Genomic DNA, 13382 nt, shown 5'->3' on the forward strand with positions numbered 1-13382 from the left:
GTTTGTTTTTGCCATTTTGACTTACTTATTCAAGGTAAACCGAAAGCTGTTGCTTCCTGTGTTGTTTCTGGAGCTATTTGTGTTGTAGTACATGAAAGACTGGAAATCATGTCTTTCATGTACTACAGTGCATATGTATATATGTCACACTATACCAAGGTACTACAGCCTAACAAAGAAATGCAGAAGTACTAATTATAGAAAATATTTGCACAGATGCTATAATAGTAAAGGGTTCCATTACAATTGGAGTTCATTTAATCATGAAGCACATTTAATCAGGATTCAATGGATTCTGATACAAATATAATCTGAAGGCTTTTATTATAGAATTATTCAATCCTATTGTGCAGAGAAAAAAAATCTCTATTGCATGCCAAAATCTTAACAATCTTTATGTTAAAAAACAGCACTATGCCCTCAGCTGCATTCTTCAGCTTAATTACATGATATTCTGATAAATAACTCATTTGTCTTAAGTGAAGAAGTGAAATAAATTGTGCAAAGCTCAAATTCATCCTGGCAGACACTGTGAGCCATTGCTGTAGTGTTCGTGGCTATAGAGGACAGAGAACAATTAAGATAGAAAGGTTTTATAAAAGGCAAGAATAGAAAATGGAGTATTGCAGTCCTGAGCTGTGTGCAATTTAAGAATCCTAAGTATCCTTATTATACTTTACAAATAAAGCAAAGAAAATGGATAAGTCATTGATTTGACAAAAACTGAAAACAAAAAGTGAATTATTTAATTTACATATTTGTAGACATAACGTAGACAAAATTTTGAACTAGTTTCTGTACTGTTTACCTGTTTCAGCACATGGACTTTTGAACTGAAACTGATGGCATAAATGTAGAATAACCACTTTTAATGATTAAATATACTGATGAACAATGTAATACAAGTATACATTTTACATTTTACATTTTACATTTTACATCAATAGCACATATAGTGGGGTACATAATGGTCTTTACATTTGAAATATATTATTTTATTGGTGATTAGTTGAATTGTATTGTTTCTTGGCATAACAGAATACTGACCTCAAGTCATGTCATTTCATAAAAACACCAGACATTTTACTGCTAAAAGCTACACATCAACAAATTTAGGTGGTCATCTACATTATATGGGCTATTCAGAGATACTACATTAATAGATAAGAAACAACATTTCCAGCTTCAATGGACCAGAGAAAGTCTTAGGATGTGGTGAAATGATAGTGTATTTTGCACTATTAAATTCTGTTATGCCTTTGACAGATCCAATGTACAACAAGTGTGAAGGAATTGTGTTAAGTTTTATGATGACTTCTGCAACCTGAACATATTCAGGAAGTGTAATAATCTGGGGAGTAATTTCATTCAACACAGTTAATCTATGGAGCATATTGAGAGCAAGTTACTGATTACTGATGCATTGTCAAAGTTCTTGAGCCAATAGTTTTTCCATCCCTTTGCATCCCAGAACTGTTAATTTTCTTACAGTGCAATACAATACCACACAATTTTAGGATTACAGTAAAGAATACAATGTTGAGAAAAAAACATTGCTAGCTTGTGTGGAATTAATTCCCCAATGCCATTGATAGGAGATAGAAATGTAACCTGTCTTCACCAGCAGGCTGCAAGAGTGGTGGAGCATCCCACAGTAAACTGTCCAGAGGCTGATGAGGTCATCCCTTGTTGTTGTCACAATTCTCATAATGCACAAACATGACATGGTCATTTTAGACCTGATTCTAGCTCTGTAGTGTTTAAAATTTGATAGAGTGACACATAGTGAAAGCACTTTTTATAATTCTTTGAATTATAAAATGATCAGCATTTTTCTTAATACATTTCTGTGACTTTGCTTGATATACTTGTGTATGTTTGGTTAAAAACCACCAAATGGGAAGAACTCTTAAGAAGGTTCAAATACTTTACTTAAAATTGATCTTAAAGGCTGATTGGAACAAATACTGTGCCTCCACAGTCTCTTCTCCATCCCTCTCTCTTCTCCCCCTTTTTTCTTCTCTACCCCTGCTCTCTCTATACAGTACCTCCAGATTTTATCCTCTGTTCCTTAACTATTGATGACTCTTAATAATTTTAGACCCAGAACATAATTAACCAGATAAACCAGACAATTCCTTTGATCATTGTCTCAGACCCAAGCAAACACTTCAGGTTATTTCTTGCTTTGAAGCTCCTGAGAACTACAAATGTTGACACTAGACAGGTGTTTGACTGTTGTCCCTATATACTGAGACACCTCAAACCACTTCCAATAACTGTACCAATATCATTCAAAAAGCAGTCACAATTTATCCAATGATTTAACAATTTTAAATTCACTAGCGGTCGTGTATTCACTAGCACACAAAGAGTAACTTAAAAAGTTACCACACAAGATATTTCTTAGCACATTTGCATTACTTAATAGCAAATCTATTAAAACGCTTCAGTGCTGCTGTATGTACCTACTCACTGGAAGCTTCTGTCATAGATCCTTAACTATGAGACCAACTGGATCAACACGCCAGCACACATTGCCTCTCCTCTTCATTATATACAGTACTATCCTGACAGGGAGCACATCAGGAAGCAATAATCAAGAAAGCTCCAGTGCACAGGTCCAGTCCCTCTTATCATTACTATTGTAATGCTACCATAAATACAGGAAAAGATATCTCAGCCATAGCAGAAGTGAAGGGGCCTAGAGGGGGATGTGCCTGCATTAAAGTGGTGGTGAAAAGGGGGGTGAATGCCACTTCTGAAGACAAAAAAAAGATGATATCTGGAAAAACAAAGAATGTAACTGTTGTTGATCTGTGTATATTTAGCCAGTTAGAAACAAAGTTCTACCTTAACAAGATACCTCAATTAGTCTAATTTTAACTTGTCAGTAATAACTTACTGTGCTCTTTCCCAGATTGTAAAAGGCTATTTCTTCACATGGCTCCAGTATTCTCATTTAAAATTGACTACTTAGAATTCACATTATTTGTTTCTTAAGACACACAATGTGATAATTTGTATACCTTAATAGTATTTGAATGTTTTTTAATGAATATTATAATTGATGTATCTGACTTATATTATTTTCAGACTTATCTTAGGGTAACAGATGATAAAATGTAACTGAAAATACTCAGCAATTAAACATCCACCCATATGGAAAACGTAACCCTTACTCTGTGCTGACCCTGTTTCACAGGCAGCCTCTGATTTGTAAGTGTTGCCATGGTATTTTCATTACTTCTCCTCTTCTTGTATACCCATGTCTATAATTAAACCTCAAAAAGTCATTTTAGTATCAGCAACAATTTAGGACATAACATAAACTTATAACACAATTCAACAGGAGTAGTACAAAGTAAAAATCATTGGTCATTATTTGTTTTAATAACTATGTTTAGCAGCAAAAATAATTTTAATTAGATAAAGGTATGGCCTGCATTCAAATTATAGGATGGGTAGAAGGTGGAGGAAATATTTTTCAGTAGGGTCATTTCATGAACTCACTCAGCTTGGCAGAAAGAAAGCCAGATGCATCACAATGAGACAATAGTCTATATTACAAGAGACCAAGAATAACAATAAACAGATGACAATTGCAGGCCATCGGTCACTGTTTAAACAATTACATGAAGAACAACAGCAGACTGATAGGCTTGTATCTTGACCAGACCTCTTCACCATATTCCAGATACAGTAGGACCATGCAAGAGAACCTTGTACTTTGGTGGGGAAGAGGACGTGAGAGCTTAAATTACTCTGTATTTACTGAAGAGTAATTCAACAGAGTACTGACAGTACTGACTTTGAGTTAAGCATCCAGTGCTACATTTCCCTCAAAGAAACTGAAAATGCTCTAAACTTAAAGTAAGTAGCAGAATTAAATATTTCTCTGAAAGCAAATGTTTTTTTAGGTTTGAATGCTCTCCATCTAAATTACTGCAGTGCAGGAGTGGCAACACTGGGACATACCTGTACAAGCCTCAGCTCTTCTGGTATCTTGTGCTATTTTTTTGCCAGCTACCCCACCAGAAGTCTGTCACACACAGCCTATATTGTACGTGCTCAAACTGCTGTTCAAAACACCAAAGAAAAGCTAATTGCACTAGAATTAAAATGATTACCAACATGAAAGCTTTGATGACCAGTTCCTGATGCTTGCATCTATGTAATATCTTCAGTGCTGCTTTTCCCGAGATCATGGACTCTCCTTTTTAGTTTTTCTACTTTTAAAATTTTCTTTTTGCATTGTGCTAGTGTTCATTATTTTCAGGAATTCAAGAGAATTATATACTTTTATATTTATATAATTGAATTACTTCAGTGTGCAATGTAAATTATGGTCATCCTTGAATGTCTTTAAAATAAGAGCACACAATTTAAAAGCTCCAGAGTATAAAATGGCATTGGCATGAAGGAATGACTTGTATCTGTGCAACACCTGATTTGTGTGAACTCATGGTGGTTGTAGTGGTTTTTGTATTTCTATTTATTATTCAGTGTAAGAGTGTTAATGAACTACTTTATGAACTACTTCGTATCACTACAATGATCTTTTTAAAAGACATTTCTCTGGGCCTGTGTGCATCTAATTTATTTATAGTTGTTCACATTTCTTTATGTATATTCATATAATTGCAATAATATATATATATATTTAGATTCTCTCACTATATTATTTTTAAAGAGTAGATATCTTGTAGATATAATGTATCTTAAGTCTCAATATAATGGTCACTTTTTTTCATTAATGATGTACAAATTAAGTGGAAAATGGTGTTTGCATAGAAACAGGTGGGAGAGCAAGTCAGTAAAATCAAACATATTGGTTTGTATTTCATTTTCCTTTGCCTAAAATGGCTCATTGTCACTAAAATGGAGCATCATAAAGATGTTCAAAATTATATAATTAATTTTTAGGGAATTTTTATTTGCAGCAGTAAAAAGTGGTAATACTCTATGTTATTAACTAATGTAATTTTGACAAAATCGTCATTTTGTCCCATTTTTTAATTCTTATTGTCTTTATAATGATATCTAAATATTTTCAGTTCCCATATTGAATTTGATATATAGTAAATGATCTCCAGGTGCCTACAGCTTCTGCACAATGCGTTTACAGTAAGTATATTGATCACTCATATTACAATGCATTTTGACAAAATATTTTCCTTAATAAAAACTAAAGGTAAACAGCTCCCAAATAGAAACAATATTTCAAAGACTCTTATAAAACACCAAAAGGTGTTTAAAAATACATTTTCCACTGCTGCTAAATCCAAACTGATCAAACAGTGTAGAAGAGGTTATAGAACCACTTACAAATTTAATGAGTGAGCATTCTGAGAGGGTGTACATTTCTACTTTCTACATCATGTACCATTTTAACCATCATCGTCTCAACTCAATGTGCTTATTAAGGCTGTTCCATATGAGATGGATTAATTAATCCATTTTTATTTCTTAGCTGAGCCCAGACATCCATCAAGAATGAATCTAAAGCTTAGCTTTGTTGTTTTTAACTAGTAAACTTAGTTCCTTTGGTCTGTATTTTTTCTTTGTTTTGAATAAAATACATCATGAGCCATCTAACTTTGATATCTTTTTCCACAAGCCACAAAGTTGATTTATTTCCAAAGCAAAAACCATAACAAGTTAGTCTATAACACCTGTGAGTCAAATAGTCCTGTAGGATTATTATTTACTTATGGATTTTTTGTTTTTCCAATAACATTTAATTAATCAACAAAAACAAGAGAAAATCGGTTAAAGTATATAATACATACTGTATACTCATACAGTATATGGAACATAAATAAACCATGTAAGGATACAGTGTGGTGAAAATTGAAAGTACTGTACATCCTCTTATGATTTTATGGTTTAACATACAGTATTTACATACTGTATTTGACCTTCACCTAGTCCTAGTCAGTTAAAATGGTATGTCGAATCTGGTGCACCAAAACATGTGCAGATGATTAGTTGATCATCAGGAAGTGATTTACAGCTGTCTTAAGTAATCAGGTATGTGGTACAACATCATGCCCAGAAGTGTGTTCCTGCTTATCGTGTCACAAAGCCATTTTCTAAACAATATGATGTTCCTCAATCCACAGTAGGAAAAATAATCTACAAATGGAATAAATTTAGGATCTTCGCCAATCTACTCAGGAGCCTGTGTCCTACTAGATTCTAATCAAATTATCTGACCATATGTTGCTCATACATACCCCAGGGTTACATCCAGAGATTTATAGAAATCTCTTGCTGTTGAATAAGGGTGGTTTTCATGGAAGGAAATTGAGGAAGAAAACCCTGCTTTCTAAAAAGAGCAATGCTGCACAGCTGTCAATTGCAAAACAAGACTTCTGCAACAATGTGCTCTGTACAGATGGGTCAAAAGTGGAATTGTTTAGCCTTATCAGAAAATATCCTAGTTGATGAAAACATCATATTTGATGAAAACCCCCCAAAAAACCTCTGACCTGAAAAACCTCATATCAACCATCATGTATGGTGTTCTGGGAGAGGTGTGATGGTTTGGGTATGCTTTGCTGCCTCAGTATCTACAGTAGACGCCTTACTATCATTGAGTCTACTATGAATTCCACATTATACCACAGTATTCTAGAGGAAAATGTGAGAACATCTGTCCAACAGCTAAAGCTGAACCAAAAGTGGATCATATAGGAGAATGATCCAAAACACACAAGCTAATCTATGACAGTTTGAGCAAAAAAGAAGACATTTAGGATTTTGAGTGGTCCAAATTTAAATCCCACAGATGGTGTGGCGGGACCTAAACAAAGCTTTGCATATACAGTATGAAAGCCCTCAAACATCATAGAGTTGAAGTAGTTCTGTAATGAACAGTAAACCAGAATTCCTCTAAGGCGATGTGAAAGACTAATCAACTCTTACAAGAAAAGTGGGAGCCACAAGTTCCTGAATCAAGGGCCTGCACTTACTTTTTCAAACAAAGATATTAAATACTGGCTGATTTTTTAAATAATAAAAAGTGAATTCCTGTGTCTTATTTGTCAAATGAAGTGTTATCTTCTGTTAGGATTTGATGCCTTAAGCAGTTGTACTTTCTTTGTCTTCACACTGTACAGTCTCAAAGTAAGAAGACAGGACATTAAAATAAACCAATGGGTTAAAGAGATATCACAGCATAACAAAAGAGGCTAAAATAGACTATAAACACAGAATAAAATCAGCACTGCACTGATCAGATTGCTCCGAGAAGACCAAACATGTCCAAGAAGAGAACAAAAATAAATTATTACTTGGAGGAAGTGGGAACTAGTTCAAAGTTTTAATAGTACGCAGTTCAAAGGTTTAGGATTAACTCCCCAAGCTATAGCTACTACACAGAAAGCACAGAAAGACCTGATAATCAGATCGTACAATTCTGAACATTATTTAGAAAAGAGCAAAGGTTCTGCAGTGTGCTGTTTGACTGTTGGCTACTGCAACATTCACCCAGCCTCAGTTGATCATTTTAGAATAACAATAGTAATTAACCATGAATAATTTGCTTATTAAAGGGTAAGCAATATTGCCTGGCAACCAAAAGGGAAATGTGCAATTTACATCTTTAACAAAAACAAACTCTGCCATGAAAGTAATGTATTCCCATGTGCCACCAATCTTTATCCAATAATCTCTCATTTATGAAGTAACAGCTTTTGGATTAGCAGTAGACAGTGTCTTAGATTATCTGAACAGCAAATTTAGCCTCTCTCACATCAATGATTTGGGCAAGAACTGTTTTAGCATCCAATGCAAGTTATCTATAAAATGCATGCTACAAATTGAACTGTTATAAAGTTTACATTATACATTTCTTTTATGCAAATACTCAAACTTAAGAAGTGTAGTGTGTTGCGCATGTTTCCCAATTTAACTAATATTACATTTTTTTTCACTTCAGAAACATGGTATATTATTGTAGTGTGTTCAATGTATGTAAAAAATGTCTCTAATCTTTGATAGTCAACAAACATGATCTCTTATTTAATGAGAGATGTTAATTAATCTATGAACAAAGTAGAGGTTTAATAATAACAGTATAAGAACCTGATAAAATGTATTAATAAGCTTAAGCTCTGTAATGAATACTGTATAACACATTTTTGATATACAGTATATAAAGATATATTGATTCTACTGCACTGGCACCCTTTTGAATCAACTGCCACTGACAACCACTGTAAGGAAATTGACAGTGCACAATTTAATGAATGCATATTTCTATAGCAGGGATACTTCTATAGCATGAAATATCTCAAGATTAAAAAATAACTTAAAATTATATTATATATAATATTGAAAAGCCACTGCATATAAGACACTGAGATCATATACAATGCATTTTTCAATGCATTACTAAATTGCAACTCCAATCAAGCATGAATATACTGTAAGAATATAATTATTTTCTAATACTATATGTTCACTACTGTCAACATAGATAATATGATTTCTAAAATTAATAACACAAATGTTTTTTTTTCATCCTATGTTTCTTGAAATAATAAGAATGATTGGTACTTTTTGTTATTATTTTTAATTTGCAAATAAATTTATCTGCTGATCTGGCACATTCTTTAACAATCTATATGCTTTCATCGTGGAACATAAATATGCTGTGGCAAAACTAAATAAATTGGCAGTATGAGCAAATAGCCTCTTTGGAAAACAGAATCTTCACTAATTGAATCGTCTTGTATTTAGCTTTACATTTTATTATATTGCTGCAATGCTAGCATTTCATTTGCGAGGTCCTGGATGAGTAAAGACTTCAGCTACAAGGTCTAAGTGCAACAGGTGTAAACTTTATTGAGCAGAGAGTAATAACTGTGAGTAAAATAAGAACTTGTCACAATGGAAACACCAAGCTCAGGATAATAGGGTCTATAAAGAGGTCTGAACACTCAGCAGCATTTCTTTTCTTGAACTGCTCAAAACATTGTGCTTTCTTCAAAAGCAAATATGATGTTTTTTTTATTTCACTAGTGTTATTATATTTAGGATTTTATTTTCTTGTAATGCAGAGTTAGAAACGCGTTTTAATATCACACCTGTACTGTAGTTAATCTAGTAGTTAAGTGTCATATAAAGGGACTCCACTACTGCAGGTGTGCAAGTGCATTTGGAATTCCCTGGACACACAAGGTATGCCAGTAACTCATTTAGAAGTTATGTAATTATATTTATAGTGAAGCATACCAACCCAGTTTTCAGTATACTATTACATTGTTTCAGTGATGCTTATTGCTCTGTCTATTTACTCTCTGACAAGAAGAGTTTCTACTTGTCAGAGAGTCAAATAATGAATAACCAGACATACAGTAGGTGGACAAACAGTGTCTATGTCTTTGTTAAAATATAATCAGCAGTATGTGGCAAATACGTGACCATGCTCAGTGTGACTATGCATTCAAGGCATAAGCTGCATGCAATACAGAAAAAGCAATTTTTAAAATCCAACTTGTAACCAGAATAAAAGTTAAATTGTCTTCAGTTAGGCTTGTATAATAGTTTTTGTACATAAAAACTACATTGTATATGTATATATTTTTCAAACCATCCTCCTTCAATATGAAAGGAAACTGCGTGGCTCCGTGTTCATTGTTATATTTAATTGTTGTTGTTCTTGTTGTTTGACCATCAATCCCTGAAGCACTTCTCTAATGTTTATAGAAACAATAATCTTTATTCCAGGTGGCACATTTGTCTAAAAGAACCTTTAAATCACAGATTTTAGCATAGAGTGTTTCTGGCACGCAGCACTAGACCAGTCACTGACAAATCGAGATACTAGTGGAAAGGTGTCTTGAGTAGGCACCTTCTCACGCTTTAATTATTCCACAGATTCAGGCATTTCTCAGGAGACTCTGCTTACCATTCACAAGATATCATTACCCCTGGCTGTCTTGGATGTCATATCAGTAGCATGATAAAGGCTACATTATAGCTTTATTAAGGTAATAGTATTACATTCTGAATTAGGGAATAGCTGGTGAGATAATTCATTATAAATCATCTTTTCATTAAAAAAAACCTGTGGATAGAGTGATACAGAAAGATGTCTGAAAATGAAATTATGTCAAAATAGAAACAGTGGAGTTAAGTTTGGAGGACGTCACTGCTTACCATATTATCTCCTTTAGTACAAGATGTTACTGTCTCATAAAATAATTGAAAAAGGCAACAAAACAATCAATGCAAACCCCACCAATTAACAATGAAAAGGCCCTCATAACAGCACATGAGTACCTTTGTCTCAATTTCTCTCTAACTTAGTTGTTAATACAGTACGGTCAGTGTAATGTCACTCAATGTGTCCTCTGGTAAAAGGAAAAGACAGACAATTTCATAACAATAGGGAAAATAGATATGAATATACAGTAGTACCATAACAACAGCAGGTTTCATTTAAAGAGACACCAGATCCACCCAGTTTTGGGTGGGTAATGGGATATCCAGCTACTGTCTTGTTTGGACAAGTAATAAACCTTGGACCCTGACTGTTCTATTACCAATCCTAATAATCTCCTAATGCTAAAAGTTTGCTTCTCTGTCAATTCACTCCTATAATTAATTGGGCAGATCTCTCATCAATAAAATGTTCTTTTAAGTATGAAAAAGTATTAAAAAAGTAAGTGTGAATGCTAGAGTACAATAACTGTCTTAATAAACATACTGTAAATACAGATTTGAATGTAGGGCAGTTGTAGTATATTTACATAGGAATTTATCCAGTTATACTGTATATATATTTATTTTTACCTGTAAACATAGACATATGTTCCAGCAAAATAGAAAAAGGTATTATCATATTTAAATCTAAAAGATCAAAAAGAAAAAAATAATTATCACTTTGTTATTGGTTCTTATTGCATTCACAATAAAGAAACACAAATTAGGAAAACCTTATGATCACAAGTATAATGAAACTTCTGTAGCTGTGCAAAACTAATATTCAACAAAGAATTTGAAAGTGTCAACAAGGCCCTGGAACAATTCACAAAATGAGAGCAACAATAATAGCTGTCACAAGTGCCACTGGAACACCAGAAAATAGTTTAACTGTAACTGAGATACCTCCAATTCCTGCTTCAAACTGCTAATGCCTCTCTCTACTACACTCAATCCACCCACCTTCAGAACAACAAGCAAAAACACCATTCACTTAAGCACCACCTTTTCAGAGCAAAACAGAAGAACACAAACATTGTAAAGAGCCACAACAGGGAAAGCCAGAAAGAAAATGCTGGAATAGAGGAACAAGAAACCTAGGAGACTCACAGTGGTGAAGTTGTTGGAGAAGCATTCCTCTCCACGGAAGGTACACTGCAGGAGCATCTCTGCTATGTCATGACCTGTGCGGTTGTAGAAGTCAGTCATGTTGAAGGGCTTGGGTTTAAAGTTGTGGAAGTTGCCTTTTTCCTTGAGTGCAGCCAGCACATCAGGTTCAGCCAGGTGGGGATTGGCAATCTCATGGTTGTCTTTGAGCAGCGCCAGCAGCTCGCCCACATGGTACAGATCATTGCGAGTGATCTTAGAGAAGCGGAACTCGTTGAGGTTGCAAAGGGTGACAGAGGGGAAGGTGAGGTTGGGTGCCGCAATCTCGTCAAGTTTGGTGACATGTGGGTAGGTAAAATAATAGGTGATCCTTTCCATGCAGACCAGCAGTAGCAAGCACAGAGATCCAAGGAAGGAGAGCGTCCAAAGAAATCGGCGGAAGGTCATGGGGCCATAGGCAAAGATATGGCTCATGCCATGCAAGGTGGAGCTGTTGGCAAACGCTTGGAAGTTGGATGGTTGGATGGTCTCGATGCTTTCCTCTGAATCACCCTTCATTGTCATAGCAGATCCTTGCCGCAGTAGTAACTTTTGTAAGAATGTTACAAATACAAAAATATCTTTTTAGAACTCTGACTTAGCAAAGCTTTCTTTTTTTTTCCTCAGCGCGTTTAAAAAAAATTTTGGGCTTTCCTTTTTTCTTAGCCTTTTTTCCTCAATTTTTTTATTTCTGTAGAAGTCAGCTGTTTCACAATTGCAGGTCCTTTAAGTAGCAGTCCTTGTGTCTTTCAGCTCCCCTTTCTTTCCCCTTTTTTTTTCTTTTGTACGGATGCCAAATACACTGACAGCTCCTGGACAACCACTTTTACAAAAGCCCTCTGCTGAATACTGAGGAGCGTGACAGAGGAATGAAAAGAACAAACACAGAGAATAGCATGAAGAGGAAGATGGGAGTTGTATGGAAAGGCGGTGTGTGGAGAGGGGGGTTAAGTCTCAGCTCTCAATGGGACCCTTTTTCAACCAATCGGAAAGATCGCTTCTGCATTACCACGGCAATGGAATGCAATGTATCTATGAATGGGGGAGATAAAGAGCTGTATTGCTCCCTTTCTTTTGCTTTTGCCTTTCTCTCTTCGCAGTCAAAAAGCAGGGGTTGTAGACTTCTCTCTGACCCACCTCTGTGCTTGACAGTTGTAGCTTCCACAGGCTTGCTCCCTTTTTCTTTCAGATTCCCCAAATACGTTTGAAGATTGCCCCCAGTTTTCCTTTCAGCTGCTCGTACTGCCTGGCTACCAAATCCTGAGAACCTGCAAGGTTTCTACGGATCTTTTGACAGTATAGATTCTGCTGTCTGCCTCTTCACTCTCTCTCTCTCTCTTTTGCTTGCTCACTCTCCCTCTCTCTCTCTTCTTAGTAGTCAGGGTCCATCCCACTGCCGAACATGCTCAGAGAATTCCTCGGCTACTCTGCCTGTATGTCTCTGCACAGGGAGTCTCTTTCGTTCACCACTGGAACTTAGCTGCACGATTACATCTATTGTGTTGCAAAGTCAAAGCTTGTGATCTGAAATTGCAGGTAACCATGCATGTATAGGAATGCTACAGGTAGCCTGTTAGAAAATAACTACAGTATAATACATGCTTTTAAAATCTGCCTCATTTATACATACAGCCAGATGTCTCCATAGAGATATACTGTACCTACATCACTAGGTTTAAAGCTGGATTTTTTAATTATCTCACCTATAAGCAATTCTGAGCCATAATGTACTGTATGAAATATTTAACAGGTATTTTTTTATCCTCTATGCCTACACATCTGCTGTGGCTTGGTTTGTTTATCTGAATAGCTATTGATCAAAATGCAGAAACTGATCTATCAGTCAAAGCTGAGAGATTTGTTCACTGTCATTTGTCATCTATAGCTGTGTGACTGCAAGATCTGAAGGGAAACTCTGCCATCTCATGTTGCTATTATTAATTATTATGAATTACAAATCATGCCACCGTTCATGCTTGGGTAAGGAAAGAAATCTTAAACAGCTCAGTGATCTCTGCTTC

At 35.1% G+C, this 13382-nt stretch overlaps 1 protein-coding gene across 3 annotated transcripts in view; it reads right to left on the minus strand.

Annotated features, from left to right (window-relative positions):
- LOC102682177 (acid-sensing ion channel 1C-like) overlaps positions 1-12677 on the minus strand; it is a 432898-nt gene extending 420221 nt beyond the window's left edge. For all 3 annotated transcript variants that reach the window (XM_069191196.1, XM_069191197.1, XM_069191195.1), the window contains exon 1: positions 11326-12677. In XM_069191196.1, the coding sequence (XP_069047297.1) occupies positions 11326-11886 (561 nt within the window). In that variant the 5' untranslated portion in view covers positions 11887-12677. The remainder of the gene's footprint in view (positions 1-11325) is intronic.
- Positions 12678-13382: the final 705 nt, after the last annotated feature.

This window comes from Lepisosteus oculatus, chromosome 6 (assembly GCF_040954835.1).
Source record: "Lepisosteus oculatus isolate fLepOcu1 chromosome 6, fLepOcu1.hap2, whole genome shotgun sequence".
NCBI lineage: Eukaryota > Metazoa > Chordata > Actinopteri > Semionotiformes > Lepisosteidae > Lepisosteus > Lepisosteus oculatus.